Consider the following 20,128-nt stretch of genomic DNA (forward strand, 5'->3'; position numbering starts at 1 on the left):
AGTAGAGACAGGACGGAAGCTACCAAAGATACGGACATATTTGGAGACAGATTCTGAAGAAGGCCATGATCCACACAGGATTGTAGTACCTATCAGAAGAGAAATGTCTCGTCTCTTCACATGGCACGAAGTATTTTAAAACAAATGGTCACCTTTGTCATTTTACGAAAGCCACAATTTTTGAAACGCGTATAAAAAATACTTGTTACCAATTTATAATTTATGCCGACGCCACTGCATTTAACATTTTTATGTAAGTACCCATATAATATAAAAGAGGGGTGACATTATATTATTATAGTTCCCATAATAATATGTATAAAGGTGACGAAAATCTGTCAAAAGGGATGAAAATATCATACCAATAAAATAATGTCTTTTATTTTCAGATGTTAGTAGTTTAAGCTTTTTGACATTATGGTATTTTTCATATGATTTGAATATGCACACAGTATTACTGAGTAAATTTGGGTAACTTTTGCGTAGGGAGATATTATTATAATATGTTAATTAATTTCAACATATTTATATTTAAAAAAAATCTTTTTCAGGATAGTCTTTTTTTACCAGTTACTAAAATGTAAGTGAAATCGTTACCTTCTCAGGAGATTCAGATTTTATTTTGTGGTAATTCATGATAATTTTTAAAGTAAGTAACTACCTAGGTCCATTTCCATTACATAGCTCTTTTTCTACCCCTACCAGGTGGCGTAGCATGAGGGACGGTAGCTAAGCAGGTGGTTGGGGCGCAGACGTGAAGTTTTCATAAACGTGCAAAAAATTTCAATTTTTGTATTTCCATTTGCAACGATTTCATCATCTTCATGGTGTTATAGATCCTATTTTTTATCATCCATCAGTGCAGTGTTCCCATATCACAATAACTTTTATGAATAGAAAGCGGAAACAGTGAAAGCGAAATATTATCCTTCAAGTAAAATAAATAAATAGGGAAAACGATCCTTTGATCGTTAGTGAACTAATAATACAAATTGCAGATGATGTTGGTTTTTTATTAAAATTCAATTAAACCTTACGTAAACAATGCCTTTGAGATGTGGTGTTGGCGACGAATGCTTCGTATTTCTTGGACGGAGCACAGAACGGAACCAGTCAATCGTCCAGAGACTGAAGATAAAAGAACGGCTCTCGACAATATGTCTGAGAAGAATTCTGCAGTTTTTTGGACATATTATCAGGCGCGGACCGGACAACCTGGAGAGACTGGTAGCTTTGGGTGGCCTCCAGGGAAGGCGAAGCAGAGGAAGTGAAGCGACCAAGTGAAAGAGATGACTCGGGGGCACCATCCATTCTGCCCTGAGATAAGCGGAAGATCGAGAAGGATGGAAAGTCTTGGTCGCTCAAAGGATGGCGAAATTCAAATGTGGTCACGAGCCTCAGCCATGAGTGCACGACCAAGAAGAAGAAACGATGCCATACTAGATAATACACAAAAAAATATTCGTCTACCTATAAAATAATAACCTTAAGTTATGCCTTTCTTTAAATTATACATAATCTATAGAAGAGTAGTTTTTATCTACCTATTATGCTTTGGATTAGGCAGGGATAACATGAGTTTTAAAAAAACTAACCATCACTATATGCAATTTGAATTCTTAGTTGCCTGAGTGTGCCTGACAAAGTTTATTGTGCACTATTTATGTCGGATCTTCACAGCCTACCTCCACCCTTAGCCACTATTATTAAGTAAGGGGCCATTTTTTCGTTATAGCTCCAGTCGCTAAAATGCCTTGCTACCCCTCTGCCCCCACCACCTAATATTTATTAAATAAAACGTAAATTTTCACACATATACCTGAAAAAGCTATACTTGTGGATGAAACACGTATCGTAAAACAATTTATACATATTGTGGTAAATACCAACATTCTTGATAAACACATTTCGGTGTTGTTATATTAATGTGTAGGTATAGCAGTTAGTAAATTATGCTGGTTTAGTTGTAGGCGTTTGAAATATTGTTGCCAAATTGACATGTCATCGTGATGAAGGTACGGGGAATAAGAATACAATCGCGCAAATAATACAAACGAAATATAAATAGTAGGATTGCAACGTGACCGGCGTCATACAAATGATGGATATTTATGAAAAATTTTGTGACAGCTGTAAACAAACAAACAAACAAATAAATACTATGGCCACATAAAATATCATTATAGGTACTATGTAGAATGAATGACAAACGTTAAAGGTGGCCAGTTTTGTACAATTCAATTTTATAATTTGTTGCAATAGTCAGTGGCGGTTTAAGGTTATACCTCAGTTGAGGCACGGTCTAAAAAGATCGTGGCTAGGCGATGCGTGGATTGCGGGTCGCGGGTGCAAATGACGCATGTCAAACGAAATATTATAATTTGTCATATACATCCAACATGTGTCCATTTAATGTTCTGTTTATTATTCTATCAGTAACAATAATAATATATTCATTGACATGTAAATGGGTAACGTTTTTAGTCATCTTTACACGATTTAAGAATTAATACGCCCGTCGCCGTCACGAAAAAAGTGACGTGTTTCTAGCTCGACGTTCTCTCTCAGAATGCGAGCGAGTCCAAAATTTCATCGCGCCTATAGTTGAAAATTATTTGCCGTTTTACTGATGTATCACCTTAAGTATGTACACAACGGAAACAATGAAGCTTGCAATTTGAGACAATTTATTGATAATTTACATTTTGAAGTGTTTTGATTAATCAATACGTAGGTATTTACAAACATTAAAAAGGAAAAAAAATCAAGTCAAGAATAAACTTAGGTATCTACAATTAAAAAAAGAAACTTGTAATATGATTTCTTTAAAGGATTTCATTTTATAATCAGAAATTAATTTATGATTAGTGGAGATTAGGGACGATTAATGAGCGTAGCTTATACACAATAAACTTAGACATGAGGAACACGAAATAATCACATTGGGTTATTATGTGGGTACTTACCTACTATACATATGCAATTATTATCGTACTTCCAATAACAAATTGTAACAATAATAAGGTCCGTATGTACCGTATGGCTAAAGGAACTACCCTCAATAAAATATAGATTTTGACGATGTGATGTTTTGTTTATAAAACGTTAGATGATTATTGTATAAAAAAAAATAATTAAAAAATCATGTTTTTATATCTATCTATATGCCTAAGTTATTTTTTTAATGCCCTGCACATCTATTCTGTACACAAGACTGCTATCTGCCGCAATCGGCGGCTATCGAGGGAAGTTTATCATATGTTTGCATTGAGGTATTATAATTGTTACAATAAGTTAGCCGACTAAACAGTCAAAACTGTCTATCTCGCTCAAAAGTTAGCACAGCCAAGAGACGCGCTGTTAAAACATAGCACTTATTGTAAAAATTATAATACCTCAATACAAAAATATGAAAAACAACCCTCGATAGCCGCCGATAGCGGCCGATATCAGTCTTGTGTATAGAATAGATGCGCTGATATGTATTAGCTCGGGCCTCGTGCGAATTCGACCTTGAGTACCAAGGTAGGCAGTTTGATTATTTCACCAAATAGTAGTTAGGTCAGGGCTCGAAATGGACCGGAGCGCATCGGAGCGCCGTTCCGGTTCGTGAAATTTGTAAAATTATCGCTCCGTTTTGTAAACAAAATATTTTGACCGTCTGAGGTTGATAGGCCATATAATAGAAAATCTAACACACTCATTTTTATAAAATACATATAAAATTTTATAACGTTATAAATATCTACAAAAAATTGTCGACCGCTCCGGTTCGTAAACTTTTCCATTTCGAGCGCTGAGTTAGGTACATAGCTGATGGATACCTGCGCATCTATTCTATACACAAGACTGCTAGCGGCGGCTATCGAGGGTAGTTTTTTAATATTTTTGTATTGAAGTATTATAATTTTTACAATAAGTTAGTTGTAATTGTTATAATAAGTGCTATGTTTTAACAACACCTCTCTTGGTTGTGCTAACTTTTAGAGTGAGATAGACTGCTTAGACGGCTAACTTATTGTAACAATAATTATAATAAGTACATCAATATAAAAATATGATAAACTACCCTCGATAACCGCCGATAGCAGTATTGTGTACGTATAGAATAGATGTGCTGATATTGATTCAAAACAAATAAATATTCGAACAACGCTTTCATAAATTTTTGGTGTAGGTAGTCCTATCCTGCTAATGTGTGGCATTATTGAAGTATGCATAGTTGCATCGTTCATTTTTCCAGGCGCTTTTTCGTATGTTATTTTATTGAACTTTTCCAGTGTCACAGCGATAACTTGTATGGTTGGCGAGCCTATAGTGTTTCACTTAAAAACGTTGAAAGGCTTCTACGAGAAGAAAAGCGCTGGGAAAACGATATATCTACGACGTTAGATACCTAGTAGCAGTGTCGTTCGTAGGATTTCCGGGTTTCAGAGTAAAAAAAAATGCAAAATAGGGCCATGAAAATTTTCATCTGCAAATTAAGTTTTTTTTATCCGCGTTATATATTATCTTATATCGAGAAAAACAGCACGTGTTTATTAACAGTCATTCGTCATCGCATTTATGTAAATACATACATCACAAATTTATAAAAAAAGCGGTTGTCACTTTCGCGTGCATAATTCAAAGATTCAAACATTTTCAATACATAGCTATAGTACCTATATAACTAAGGTATGCAATCTTTGAGACGTTCACTGTTTATTATTGTAATAGAGTTTTGGGTTGTCACTAGAGGTGTGTTGGAAATACTGTCACCAGTTTGTGTACTCAAGTTTCGGATGAAACTACCCATACTCAGTATGTGTGGCCCAATAAACTTATTCCAAAAAACTTGTGATGATATCATCGCGAGTCGCTGTTCTGTGCACTCGCCAGTTGGTAGACTTTCAACACTATTGACATTAAATGCGCGCGAACGATATAGCACTTGAATATAGATATATTTTAATTTATTAGTCTATTGCGTTCGAATGTATGAATAATAGGTCATAAATTTTGTGTCGTAGCACAGTGGTGAGGTGACGCACAGGCTTAGGCTTGTTATATTACCGCTCAAAACATGTTAAAAATTAAAAAAAAAACACTGTTTTTCATTTTTGTTAACAAGAATATTGTAACCTAACAGAAAAATAACTCATAAATTTAAAATGTGTTTAAAATTTTATAATAAATGGGACTTTTCGACTAGCAGAGCTCAGCGTATTTTTAGCGATTCTATTGAAGCCGATACACAGTCTGAGTTCCCTGAACCGATACGTATTTCAAATACTAATATGGAGATATACTAATATAGTTTTAGTTTCAGTTGAGTATGAAACTTTTGTCACATACGCACGCCAAACGCTCTATCTAGTATTCCATATACTAGGAAGTATTTTGGAACAAGTTTCTATAATAAGAATTTTTATACTGGTAGTAAGTATACTTAGTCTTCAAAATCGACCAGTTTTCCCATCTCTAGTTGTCACCGCGCGTACTTCCTCCTGCTTTCTTCTACGTGGTGGGCTCGTTGCAGAGTCCGTCGTCGAGGGAAATAAGTAGGAAGAACACGCGGTTATAACCCAAGAATCTATTACAATTATTTAGGATTTCGGCAAAAAGGCTCCTGGTTATTCGCCAAGGAGTGAATTTCACCTCTTGACCCACTGCTGCGCACTCCACTGTACCTATAGTTGGTAGGACCTATATTTATATTTTAGTAGTATGTATGAAACAGTAGATTAACTGAATTTTCTACACATATGAAACTAATTTTGTTTGTTTGTTGGCAGAAATAAATATAATATCGACGCTAATAGATTGAAATATTTTATTACAGGATAGGGAAAACGTGAATTGAACGTTTTTTATTTATTACTTATACCTACCTATAATCTTTGAATTCGTTAGTGTTTCAATATAATCAAAACAGGAAAACATGTGAAACAACAAGTACGTACTACGGTACTCCATGAATAAATTATTATTGAAAACTTCGACAATAATTTTATTAATTATATTAATAATAATTTTAGTCATTGTTCCATTACTGAGGGTTATGGCAGTTCCAACTCTACTCATGATTTTCCTTCAGTTGTCACTGAACTCTGCTGACCTGATTACCGATACATTTGAAGATATCTACTGTCGATTACTGGGATTCCAATAGCTCGTAAATCCACCGCAATGTGGGTCTATCAACACTCCTTCAGTCAGATGGCTTCGCATCAAAAACTTTCTGGACAGGTCGGCCCAGGTGCATGTTGAACATGACCACCCTATTTCACTCAAGAATTTTTATTGTTTTAGATTCTGTTGGGTTCCTCATAATTCCTCGTAGACTTCGCGGTTGTGACGTATGCGCCACACTCCATCTTCCTTCTTTGCTCCAATTATCGCTCTCAGGATCTTTCGTTTGAAAATCAAAGACCGTTTTCCGACTTCTTGCTGATGGAGGTAGGCTGTTGCACAATAAATTTTGTCAGTACGAATATATTTTTATTGAGCTAAGACTATAATTTACAGATGGTGTTGGTTAGTTTTTAAAATTTAATCAAACCCTGCGAAAACCAAGCCATATAAACGATAATAGTCAAAAAATACTCATCTATCTATAAAAATATCTAAAATTATGAAATTAAGTCATAAATAACTACGGATATTTTATGGACAGTATAATATTTTTGATCTATTATAGTTTAGTTTAGGCAGGGCTTAATGAATTTAAAAAAATGAACCAACAATATGACGTGTAATATGTATTCTTAATCCAACGAAAACAAATAAGTATGTATGAAAAGACGTGTGCACAATTTCGTCGTATCGTCCAAAATATACCAAAACTATTATGGTTTGGTTTAATTGATTTTTTAAAACTAATTAACGCCATCTGTAAAAAGTAGTCTTAGTTCAATAAAAACAAATACGAATAACTAACAAAGTTCAATGTACACTATTTATGGCAGATCTTAACAGCCTACTTCCACCCTTCGCTACTTGATGACCCAACATTCTGACAGTACAAGTGACGACTGGCCTCAGCGGTGTTTTATATGTATATCCGGATGTTTGTGTTCCGAGATAACACTTTGGATTTCAGATATTTACGGATTCTAAATTAACCCTGTCTTGTTGGTTAACTGTATGGAGGAATGACTCATCTTTTCATTAGTGCAGCAGCCCTATGTTGTAACTTGTGACATGAAGTCACCCGACGACATGACGTAATTGTGACGTATGCTCAATACATGCATCGAGGCGAGCCGCCCAATGCACACGGCTCACCATAGATATTATTATGCTGAAACACCTTTTTGTGTATGGGGACAATGAATAACGCCAGTATTAGAGTAGCGTTAATTTCTCGAAGACTATTGACTCACTCCGGTAGTACGTCATAATGATGTCATATGACGTCATGTCGCCGGGTGACTTCATGTCAAAAATTACAACATAGGGCTGTATGGTATTAATAATAGGTGTAATAGTAAAAAGAAGGCGTTGGCCTACTAGTTACACAAAAACATCGCTATTCAGTGGTTCTGTAGCATTACAAGTAGGAAATTTGAGTACCCACCCAGTAATAGAATACTGTGAAAAATCACTACAAGCACTTGCTTGAATGACTCTTGAAATTTTCAATATTCCAATTGACGGCAGGTGTGCCAGAGTGGGGCGAGATGTGTTCCACAAGATGTCGGTCGATTGTGGACTTGATCCAGTGAATGGAAGTTTAAGTAGGCGTGTAATTGCTCGGCGGTGTGTGACTTGGTTCGGCATCAGCCATATTATCTATCCGTACGAAATGTATTACTAATACATTTTGGCTTGTAATAGTGAAAAAATGTATTATTTGTAACATTCGTGACGACAACAATGGCGCGCTGTCGTGTGTGGATATTTTGTGCGAGGGAGAGATGATCGTGGGATTGGATCGCAAGGGTAGTAAACCGTCAGGTCGCAAGCCGATCGAAAACTTTTAGACTAAAATTTTTATCTCGAGACATAAATTAATTGTTAAGGGCCAATGCGATAATAAGTGGAAATTATTTAAATGGATAATAATTATGGCTCTCACAAGGGAGGCAGACAGGGTTCTAGCCTGTGGGCCCGAACTCGTGAGGGCCCCGGCGTGGCGAGTCGACCAGGTAAGTGAGGTAAACATACATCACAAATTTTCTCTAATAGTAAAAAAAGTCGCCAGCGGCGCTATTTTTCTTCAATAATATCATTCAAATTATGTACTTGTACCATACAATTTTTCAAATTCAAATGGATGTATTAAAATATAGGTACAAACAAAAAAAAACATACACATTAGTTTTACCGCCTACACCATTTGGAAAACGCAACTGTAGTGCCTTTATCCTTCGCGATAGGTAGGGGGACCGCCAAAGATCATAGCCTGGGGGCCCGCTTCCGGATGTGGGGGCCATGATAAGAATAGATCTTGAGATAATAATATTATATTACAATATTACAAAATACGTATACTTAGTATGTAAAATACAGAACGTAATATATTGTATTTTATCTGTCAATTACAATCCTCACTCTTCAGTGACAAAATTTACCGAATATATTTACTATTGTCGAACAAGAACTTCTTGTCCATTCGTTAAAACAGTGAAGTAGCCCTTTGCAAATAATTGCATTTCCGTTTCAAATGAAGCACGCCCCTAAATATATCAAAACATTTTACGTAATTTGATGCTTTTATAATAAAACTATAGGTATATAAAACGAACAGGAGTGATATTAATATAAGTATACTTATGGTTTATTGCGAAGAAGAAAAGAAGTCACATCTAAAAGGAGGGCCGATACATTATTTAAATACGCGTAACCGCCATGATAGGTACGTTATTGATAAGTCTTCCATATGCGACTACACGACTACAGCGACGAGATCTTGTTGTCGGATAGTAAGACTAAACTAATCACAGTCCTGTCGTTATTTTCGAACTGAAACAAAAAAATATTAATTAGAATGCTTTTTTTTCGAGTGCAAGCATATAGTTTTGGAGCATGTTTTTGTAATTTTGCTATTGAATTTACAATCGAACATATTATTAAAAAGGTGACACGGGCTGCAAATCGTAGCATGATGTAAGGATCTGACAAAATTAAACTAATAGTCCCAGCAAATTGCAAGAATTTATATCACCGATATAATTTAAATGTAGCTAAGAAAATCGAAATTGTTATGTAAATACTGTAAGATATATTCCGATATAATAGAGTAGGTATAAAAAGACATACGAATACTGAATTCACAAGATTTAAGAATGTAACATGCTTTTATAGAACATAGGTACATATTTTTAAAAGGCTTCTGAGAATTATATAACCACAAGAAAAAATCTTTAAAAAAAAAAAACACTCAGCAGGATTCGTACCTACCTGGGTCCCTCGGGATTCACGATCACTAAGCTATACGTGTCCTATCTAATTACAACGAAGTTAACTAATGATTTTTACCATACTCTCTGAGCCGCTTTCTTAATTGCGTTAGGTACTTATTAGCAATATTTTTTTTCTAGGTGTTATAATATATTAACTGTCAGAAGTGTTTTGAAATTATGTACTTTATTTACTATATTATTTAATATTATGGCGTAAGTATTAACTAATCGTTTGTTTCAGTTAATCTTCAACTTGTCCATGATTTGAAAGTGTATTTATTTGGTATCCCCTGATTTTATTTTGAATAAAATGTTATATAGAAATGTAGCTTACACCGATACCGTACACACAAATAGATTTGCAGCGAATGTTTTTCACTTCGCTGGACAACAAACCACCTTCGCCAGGTAAAATATCTACCTCAGATATCCAACTAGGCAATAATGTAAGATTGTAAGTAATTGTACCATACCTTGATGCCATAAAAGTATCTCAAAGTGTCATAGTTTTATTTTAGGGTAGATTTTATAGAATACTGATGATTATTATTGAAAAAACACAATAATATTGTTTCAGAGGGACATTGTCAACTGGTGACTAGGAAAACGGTACTGACTCTGTATCTATTGTCTAAGGTACTGACTGATATTAAAATAAGTAGAACTAGTACTACAATATATGTGTCGCTAGATTTCAAAATCAGCCAAGTCCACCTTTAAGTATTTTTGACTTTTTTGTGAATTGTTGAAGAACTACTGCTTTCTAACATTTCTGGATTATCGAAATGTGGAACTTATTAATTTTAAATATTCTATAATCGAAATAATATAAACTTTCACCCTTGTGACTATGTACTTGAGAAAACAAAAAGTTATTTTTCTCCTATTCACCTATTATGGACTTGGCTGATTTTGAAATCTAACGACACATGTGTTAAATTTTAATAGGTACAATAAATTTTCACCAAGAATTAACAGTTAACAGCATAAAAGAAAACTATATTCTTGCCCAGTTTTTGAACATTTTCAGTTTTTACAACGCATATTATGGACTACCATACGTAAATGGTGAGTTGTTAGCCAAGACAATGAAGAAATCATTATTATCTAGGTTGGAGTCTAAACGCATGTAAGTGATGAGAACAAAAGGATGTAATCTTTATGATTCTGCAGCTTCGTGTTTCTTTATTTCCTACAAAAATGGCAATAATTATTCCATTAAACTGGTACCTACTTTCTCAATGATTTTTATAGGGAAACATCATCCACCTGAAAAAAATGCAAAATCTTTAGTTCAATCACTACATATCTGTACCTAAGTGCTACTTTTTTGTCGTATCCGGAAATTTGTACGTAAACAGTTCACCGCAGGACACTTATTCGTGCGCCGCAGTACGTGAAACATGAGTTCGTGTAACATTTAATCAAATGACGAGTTCTTTGTTGAATATTTCACCGTGGAATATATTTGTACGTATGCTACAACATGTGGAGATGTTTTTACTAGGTTAGGTTAGGTTAGGTTAGGTTAGGTTGGGTTAGGTTGTCTGCCGGCTTCAATTTCGATTTGGAACAGCCGCTGGTGCTTTGGATGTTAGGATTATCCTTCCTTTGTCTTCGAGAAGGCAAGACCACGTTCCCTTCGCCTTCGCTGTTTGAATTGACTTCGTCTGAATTGGAAGCTTTTCGTTTGCGGACGCCACGATTGGTGAAAATACGTTTCTTGAACATCGCGTTCTCGTCGCTCGTCGGAAACCTAAACGCGTGGTGCGAAAGGAAACACGGCGAGCTGAACTACCACCTGACCCAAATGCTCACTGGTCATGGATGCTTCTCCAACTACCTTCACAGGATAGGGAAAGAAGTGACCCGCGAATGCCATCACTGTGGAGGCCATGACGATAACCCTGCGCACACGCTGTTTGACTGCCCAGCTTGGGAGGAAGCCAGAAACACCCTGAAAGGGATTGTCAGCGAGGAAGCAATGTCGCTGACGAACATGGTTTCCTCAATGTTGGAAAGCACAGCTGCATGGTCAGCATGGGCAGAATTCGCATCGTGCGTCCTCGAGACCAAAGAAGAAGACGAAAGATCTCGGCGAGGAGAACAGGTAGAAGTGGCCTAACAAAAGGCAAGGACATAGCTGCCTCCCTGAAGTAATGCATAAAAGCGGATTCCGGGGGGGCAGCTGAGAAGAGGAGGGGGGTTTTAGTGGGTAAGAATCCCACACTACCATCAGTCAGTCGCCGCTGACTGCTGGTGGTGTCTTAAGAAGATTTCCCCCCGCCGAAAAAAAAAAAAAAAAAGGTTAGGTTAGGTTAGGGTTAATCTAATTGGAACAGTAGGTACTATTTGCAAACTATTGCTGCATTTTGTAAGATACGTACAAATGTATTCCACGGTCAAATGTTCAACGGAGAACTCGTCATTATTTGATAACATGTTATACGAACTCATTTTTAACGTACTGTGGCGCACCAGTGACGTCCCGTGGGGGTAGGCAGATTGAACGTTGCTTGGGGGCGGCAGTTACTTGAAGGGCGGCAAATCGAGAAGAATCATTAGGTATATATAGAACTAGGTACCTAAACTTAGTACCTAATCACGGAAATACCTCTCCATCGCAATATTGTCTTGGAATCATGGACGGATGATAATAAATATTGTATAAAATATGGGGTGGCATTTTGGCGCTGCCTAGGGGCGGCATTTTAACACGGCGCACGAATAAGTGTCCCATGATGAACTGCATACATACAACTTACATGTAACCCTTTTTTGTGAATTTCTAGTAGGTATCTTATCAGGATTTGTATGGAATTGATTAAAAGTGGAATAAGTACTACAAAAAAAATGCGATTTATTAAATAAAACAATAATTATGGTAGATATTGCAAATATTACAATATTATTGTGTACCTACTCTTGTTGTTCGGTCTGCAAGGTACTAGTTTCTGAGACCGGGGGGGGGGGGGGTTTCTTGTTTGATTTTCGGTTAGGTGACAATTGGTTACAATACGTCATACTTGTAGGTATGAAACTTTCTCAATTTTGTGTGATGTTTTGTGTGTTTTCTCAATTTTCTGCACTTAATCTACATAGGTAATATAAAAACAAGTGTATTATAAAAAAATATAAATTATACAGATTATGTTAACTAAACTATCAATGCTTAGGTAGGTATATTATGTATTTAATATTTTAATCCATATTAAAATCACTGTGTTATAATTCATTATTTCGGTATGTAGGTAGGTACCAATATAAATAACTTAGAAATTAAAAAATAATTACTAACAAAATCCCAAAAATATGTGTCGTATGTACCTCCTATGCATTAATAAAATAAATAATATAAGCATGGTGGTTTTGGGGGCACTGGTTTAATCATAACAATACCGATCTCGCTCGAACAGTTAATATGAAAGTATGATGGCAGTGGGCATGACAGACGTTTCTGTAACAAGAACAGCAATTCAAATACCTTCTCCATTAAATTGCAGTTTAAAAACTATCAATATTACAAAAAAGAGACTCACAAAAAACTTGCCCAGTCAACAATAAACATATTTCTATACGTAAAAAGAAATCAGAATACAATGGAAAAGAAGGTACCAACGCAGGGCTTTAAATGAAAAACATAATTGATAATATCGCGGGGTTTACTATTTCTTCTGCTTCAAATACTATTTTCACTACTAACTGAATAAAATGTTTTTTTTATTATTATAAGTATTAAATGTATAAAAAATCTCACGGTGCTAGTTAATCTATCTACAACAAGGCGAAACGGGTCTAGGGCCGAGATGCATGGAATGTTACGAATCGCTATTCGCTTTTTTTATCGCTTATCGGCTGTTTAAAAACGGATAGCGAAAAAATTCAAAACAGACATAGTGCTTATCAAATAATTCTCGACTTCAGAGTATTCACGCAATTAACAACCAAAAAACGGCAGTTACTTTGCAAGCATTTGGGATAATTGACGTATTTTGAGTAAGCGGTTGTACTGTACACGCCAATGACATTATTAATGGACGACGTACTCAATACAGTAGCTAGCAAGTAAATTCGCGCATTCGCATGTATAGGTAGACGTCACGCAATTTCCATTATGCGATATCACGCATCGGGAATTTATAGCAATATGACCTTTATTGTAATGGCGTTAGAGCAGTGTTTCTAATGTCAATGTTCATTTGAGCGAACCCGTTCGAACCGAACCATTCGGCAGACCCAACAAAAAGCATCAGGAATTTATAGCAATATCACCATTATTGTAATGGCGTTAGAACAGATTATGCCATTCGGCAGACCCGACAAAAAAGTGAGTGTCATTTTTTTCCCAGATGATTCGTCCATATCAATACACGCAAATACGAAATATATTAACGTACCTAAGTAGATATTACCATTTTTTTTTCAATATGAAAGAATCATAATTTTTTCCAAACTGTTTACTATATTGCATTCAAAGTAGGAGCAATAACTAGAATTATTATCTGTGAATTATACTGTGAACGATGTGATACCCACGATGGCCGCGCGGCTTAAGCGTTGGCCTATTGCGTCGGGGTCCCAGGTTCGAATCCTGGGTCTGGCATGTACACATATTATTTTTTCAATTTGTGTATGAGTCAGAGTATGGGCCTATTAGGTTGAGCAAGTGGCTGACATCCGTTTCTCGTAAAAACAAAATCTGTCAATACAAAGCTCCACTGTTTGGAGATCCATAATATGATCCTATTACGATCGGACATGAAATACTGTGCACACCGATTCTAATAAGATTATGTGGGCCTCCACAGTGTAGAGATTTGTATTAGATAACAGATTTTTTTGTTTTTACGAGAAATGGATATCAGCCACTTGATGAACATATTAGGTATAAATTGAAAAACAATATGTGTACTTGCCAGACCAGTGACGTCCCTTGACAAATGCCGCCCCTAGGCAGCGCCAGAATGCCGCCCCATTTTTATACAGTATATTTTATCATCCTTTCATTACTCCAATATCTAAGAAATGTGTTATATGGATACATTACTAACAAAATATATACCACTAAATCTAATTTAAATGCCATCTCTACTTCAATAGACAACATTGCGAGTCCATGGTTTCACATACATTTAAAAATACACCTGACAACTTTCAAAACTCGCGAGTGACTGGCAAAATAATTGGATTTACATTAATTATGTAAGTATGTACCTACCTACCTATAATTCGGAAATCTGCACGAGTCATTTCTGGTCACCAAGGACGCTAAGGTCCAATGGAAGTAAGCTAGACATCGCAAACCCGACAAAAAAATTACAGTCCTGTTAAACCTTTTATGTTAATTAATACATTTTGTTCCAACCGGTGAGCTGATTTTCTTAATGGAAAGATATTTCCGTTATTACTAAGTTTAGGTACCTATTTCCATATATTCCTAATGATTCTTATCGATTTGCCGCCCTTGGAGTAACTGCCGCCCCCAAGCGACGCTCAATCTGCCTACCCCCACGTGACGTCACTGTGCCAGACCCATGATTCGAACCTGGGACCCACGACGTTGTAGGCCGACGCTTAAGCCACGCGGCCATCGTGGATGATGTGCACAAATTACATTAGGATAAATCTACTATTATTACCATTATTATTTCTGACTGCTCTTGCATGCAGCCTATTGCATCGTTTTCTATCGCTCGGCTTCTTAATGCTTATGTGGTACCTACGTTTATAGTTTTGTGTCTCGTCCTGACTAATAAATAGGCCTTGAATTTCACTAAATAATATTCAACGGGATACTGATATGACTTGGGAAAATGCAAGAATACTGGCGATTGGAGACACCACTTGGTCACCATAATATACTCGTACTATACGGAAGGAAGGAAGGAAGGAAGGAATATTAAGAAGAACATATCGATGGGGTTCAGTGATCTTACGCACAATCAAATTATTGTAAACATGATACTATTATTATTATGTAGGTACTCATTTGCCGGCATATAGGTAAACGTAGGCAATAGGTGTGTATAACTAATTGCTCCAGTCTCCGTGTCACGTTAGCAAAGATTTTGAAAGCGTAGGTGATTGTACGACCATAGAGCACGGTGAATTGAAAAGATTTACGTATGTAGCTACGAAAAAATCGAATATATTCTGAACAATTACCCATTTTGGCGGGATTATTGTGTATGAACACGAACTGCCCATACAACATTTTATTCTGACAAAAGATTTTTTATACATAAATTATTATTGGTACGTGATTTATGGAAAGTGGTTCTCAAACAACCATGTTTTCCTACCTTCAAATAAGTTATTTAATTATTTCATTAATTTATAAAATAAATGCATGCCCTCAAAAATACCAAATTACAAAGTTTTTTTGCTATAGCAAAATGGTATAATAAAAAAATGGTACTGTTCGGTTATACGGAATACAGCGGAAAACGCATTTTGAAAATACCCGATAAACTGGATTATTTGTTAGTTTGGGTTAGTTTAGGTTAGGTTGGGTTAGGTTAGGTTAGGTTAGGTTAGGTTAGGTTAGGTTAGGTTAGGTTAGGTTAGGTTAGGTTAGGTTAGGTTAGGTTAGTTTAGGTTTGGTTAGGTTAGGTTAACCTAACAAATAATCCAGTTTATCTATTTTCAAAATGCGTTTTCCGCTGTTTCCGTATAACCGAACAGATCCAAAAAAATTGTTATAATAAAAACATAATACAAACACCTACCTATTACAACTACATTATGATATAGTCAAAAAGTTATCAGTCACAGAAGAAGAAATAGTATATTAAACTACATTATCAATTAAATCTATAACTACTTTCAAGTAGGTATCAATTTTATATTTTAGTTTTGAAAACCTACACAATACTACCATACTTAAATTGATATAACGTTAGCTATTATAGTTTTACATACCAATATTAATAATATAAGGAATGTCGATTTCTTGTTATGTCAACATATTGGTACTGTTCCCAAATAATTTTATTATTGAGTCGTGAATATGCGGTGATTGGATAACAACTAAATGTCAACGTAAACCAAAAACTCAAATACTTTCTATCAACTATCTTATCTATAAAGGTAAGTCAACGATACCTTTTTTTACATTTTAATCTGAAGCCTATTCGAAAGAATGTAGTATTGGATCACTAAACCATTTAAGTGTACTAAATTATCCTGTATACCAAATTTCAAATCTTTGAGTACCTACCTACAAAGGATTTTGTTTAAAAATAACATTATCTACCTACATCTAGTTTAGTACTTATTACAAAAAGTTAATTTACTGCACACACTGCTTGATTTAATATACCGAGGCATAGAACATGTCAATGGATGAACCATTAAAAAACAATAAAACCGTGGAATTGAAAAGTGGATGAAAGATGTATATGGTTTGATTTATATGAATCAACAGTGGGCTACAATTTTTCGTCAAGAAGGCTAGAAACTGGACATAATATGCTAATAATAAGTATCAATAAATGGGTGCCACAATCTAAAATCTCTCATGTTATTATTTCTTTGTGAATGAATCCCGGATCTATTGTTGTTGTGAATGATAAAAACTTTGTACCTATACGAGTTTCATTACATAATATTATATCAGTTTCACTAAACATAGACTTTTGGACATAATATGTACATGATTTATATCACTAGGCATTAGTTAGAACATCGAAGAAAGTTAAAAAAGAAACCCTGTCTAATGTCCGATTCGAGAAGAATTACGAAAAACCAGGACATGAATAAATACCTTATACCTACGTGATTATTTTTCATTGCGAACCATAGTTTAAGAAACATGTGTGTCCATTATAGTAACACTGTAACAGCCCGAACAAAACGTGCCTATGCACGAATACTAGCCAATTAACTGACAACAGTTAGGTACTTCTCAAATTTAAAGGTATGGTATCCTATGCATTTACAATTTTAGCTATAGGCGTCTGCGTAGGTATATTCTGTCAATATTCTTATTCAAAACACGAATGAAAATGTTTCGTATCCCGAGAAGAAATGTGGATTATTTAGTTTTTTTAGAAAACTGTGCTCAGACTAATTTTCCTGAGTAATTATGTATTTGTCTTATTAATATTTTTTCATAATAACTATGATAAATGATTCTTATGTAAAAAGTTTGCATATATACTTACTAGGTTTATCAGGTCTAGTTTCCGAAATGACAATGTTTAATTCATTTAAAAAGAGAATTTTTAAGTCGTACATACCTAAATATTATAATGTCTTTATGATTAAACTGACCTGAACCCTCGATTCAGGCAGGTTGATCTTGAGGGCGACTTCTTCTCTCATGAAGATGTCAGGGTATCTGGTCTTCCCAAATAGCGCCTCCAGGACGTCGAGCTGGGCTCTCGTGAACGTCGTTCTCTCCCGTCTCTGCTTTCTAGGATTTCCAACTGTCAAATTAAATGTATCATTATGTATTATAGTACGTAGGTATTCAAGATTGTTAATATTGTTCTGTTCTACAATATGACGTGTGGTTTCAAATGATAAGTTTTTCTAAAGAGTGTGGGTCGGTGAAGAGGCAAACGTCACTAAGGGATTTATGCGCAATATGTACCTATAAATGCTAATGTTTAAAAATATTTGCGAACGATGTCCGTAACATTCTTCATCTACAACGACCACAATTCTTACCGCTAAAAAATCATACCCTACAACTCATTGCCTTCAAAATTCTTCACTGGATAGATTGGTAAAAGGTATCTATTATTGATGAAATTGTGAATCGTGAAATAGGTATATTAATTGTTTTTTTTAATATTTAATTTCAGTAAAATCATAATTATACATACCAACATTATTACATAGCGAAACAGGTTTCAGAATCCAAAACTCACTATAATTTATGTATTACTATAATCCATTTCAAAACAAGTAGATCTGACGTTTTCCTATTCGCATGTTTTACAGTTTTGAGTGCTTCGACAAATGTAAAACAATCCGTAAAAGTAGGTACGATTACAAATGAAAATGGTCACATTTTTAATAGATACGAAACAATAAAAATTACATTGTTCAATATTATTACTTATATGTTATATCAGATTTATAACATATAAGTAATAAAGATTCTGTATCTAGTATATTATCGAGTGCTTAAAGTCAGACAACGTTATCTACAAAAAGTGTTGTTTTTTTTGAGATAACGTTATTTTACATTTCCGGCTACATGATAGTCAAACAACGTTATGTCAATATTTTCTTATTTCTTCTTAAATCGTCAGTAAAGTTTAACGTTAACTACATAAGTTACCCTTGTTTTCATATTTTTTTAAACTATTCCTATAAATTTTAATATCATCATAAGCAAGATAAATGTAGAATACACAATAAATTATAAAATATGAACATTAGGTTTAAAATAAACATTTCCCTTATTTTACAAGAATCTAAAATAACAATCTTTGGTTCTCCTGTAAAGTTGCAATTTTGTAGATAGTGTTGTTTGACATTAAGAACCGTTATGTTGTATCATGTGAGGCCATGATGTGATTGCATCGATAGCTTAATCAGTAAAGCACAACCCTCGACTACGATGATGCGAGTCCAAGATCAATTCGATAAAAGTATTTTACAATTTTATTAGTTTAGAAGCATTTTAAATTAATTAGGTATCCATTGAAGAATTGTTTAAAAATTCAAACCGGGAAAATACCAATGACTCTAAATTGTAAATATCAAACTGAATTTAGAAAAACAATCATAAATGAATTAACAGTTACTGCTATCACTAAAAAGTGTAGAAATAATTAACCTTATATACATATAATATGAAAAAATTAGATAATCAAAAGCTCTAATCTATGAAAAATCATTGCTTATTGATTCGACGGGTGATTATGACATCAGAATAAGTTAAATCATAATAATTATTCATTTTAAATGTACATAAGCCCATCGAAGACCACGCCTTCGTCGTGGATGGTGGATGTTTCTTTACTTACTAAATAGTATTATATAAGGTTCTTATATCATATTTAAAGTCCAGCCGGACACCTACTTATATGTTTTTCAAGATTTTTTCTGACTTGTATCTTTTTGAGGCGTTTCCAAATTAATTATGTAAGTAGGTATCTACATTCATGACACTAGGGATTACAATCCTGGGATCCCGGGATCCCGAGCTATTTTGGATACCTATGAATCCCGGGATTGATAAACACAATCCCGAAACTTTCGGGATTGATTTTTTTATCAATTTTTATGGAAAATAAAATAAACAGAAAAAATACTTTTAATAAAAATAACTACATTAGAAATAAACTGAGTTTGAATGATGTTTGATTTATACTGTGTAAGTTGCCGATTCATTTTATATTTTCACATAAATTAATAAAAATGAGAAAGATTGGATAAAAACAATGCTTCGCACTTTTAACAAAGTAATTCCACCATGATCTCATACGTTTTACGGCAGTTTCATATTTGGCTGACTAATTAGATTTATGAAGCGGAAAGGCCATAAGTACACCATGATTATTTGCTTTACTATTTTAAATCTGGCTAATTCATCCATTAAGTCTTTACTATCAGAAACAGCAATCTCATATTAAATTCACATTATTATTATATTGCAATATTATTTACTCCATTAAACTTATGTATTTCCAAGATATACGTAGATATACAATATTAACAATAAATGTCTTAAATAGTATAAATTATACTAGATTTATTTTTGACCGATTTTATCAATGTTA

General features: G+C 34.5%; 1 protein-coding gene across 1 annotated transcript in view; it reads right to left on the bottom strand.

Moving 5' to 3' along the window:
- The window catches only part of LOC147066959 (uncharacterized), a 33,690-nt gene that overhangs the window by 8,893 nt on the left and 4,669 nt on the right, over positions 1–20,128 (bottom strand). Inside the window, exon 3 of the mRNA XM_085954765.1 lies at positions 17,664–17,818. Within this exon, the coding sequence (XP_085810891.1) occupies positions 17,664–17,818 (155 nt within the window). The remainder of the gene's footprint in view (positions 1–17,663; positions 17,819–20,128) is intronic.

This window comes from Rhyacophila brunnea, unplaced genomic scaffold, assembly GCF_057557595.1.
Source record: "Rhyacophila brunnea isolate RB1 unplaced genomic scaffold, BYU_Rbru_1.0 scaffold_4, whole genome shotgun sequence".
In the NCBI taxonomy this organism is placed as follows: domain Eukaryota; kingdom Metazoa; phylum Arthropoda; class Insecta; order Trichoptera; family Rhyacophilidae; genus Rhyacophila; species Rhyacophila brunnea.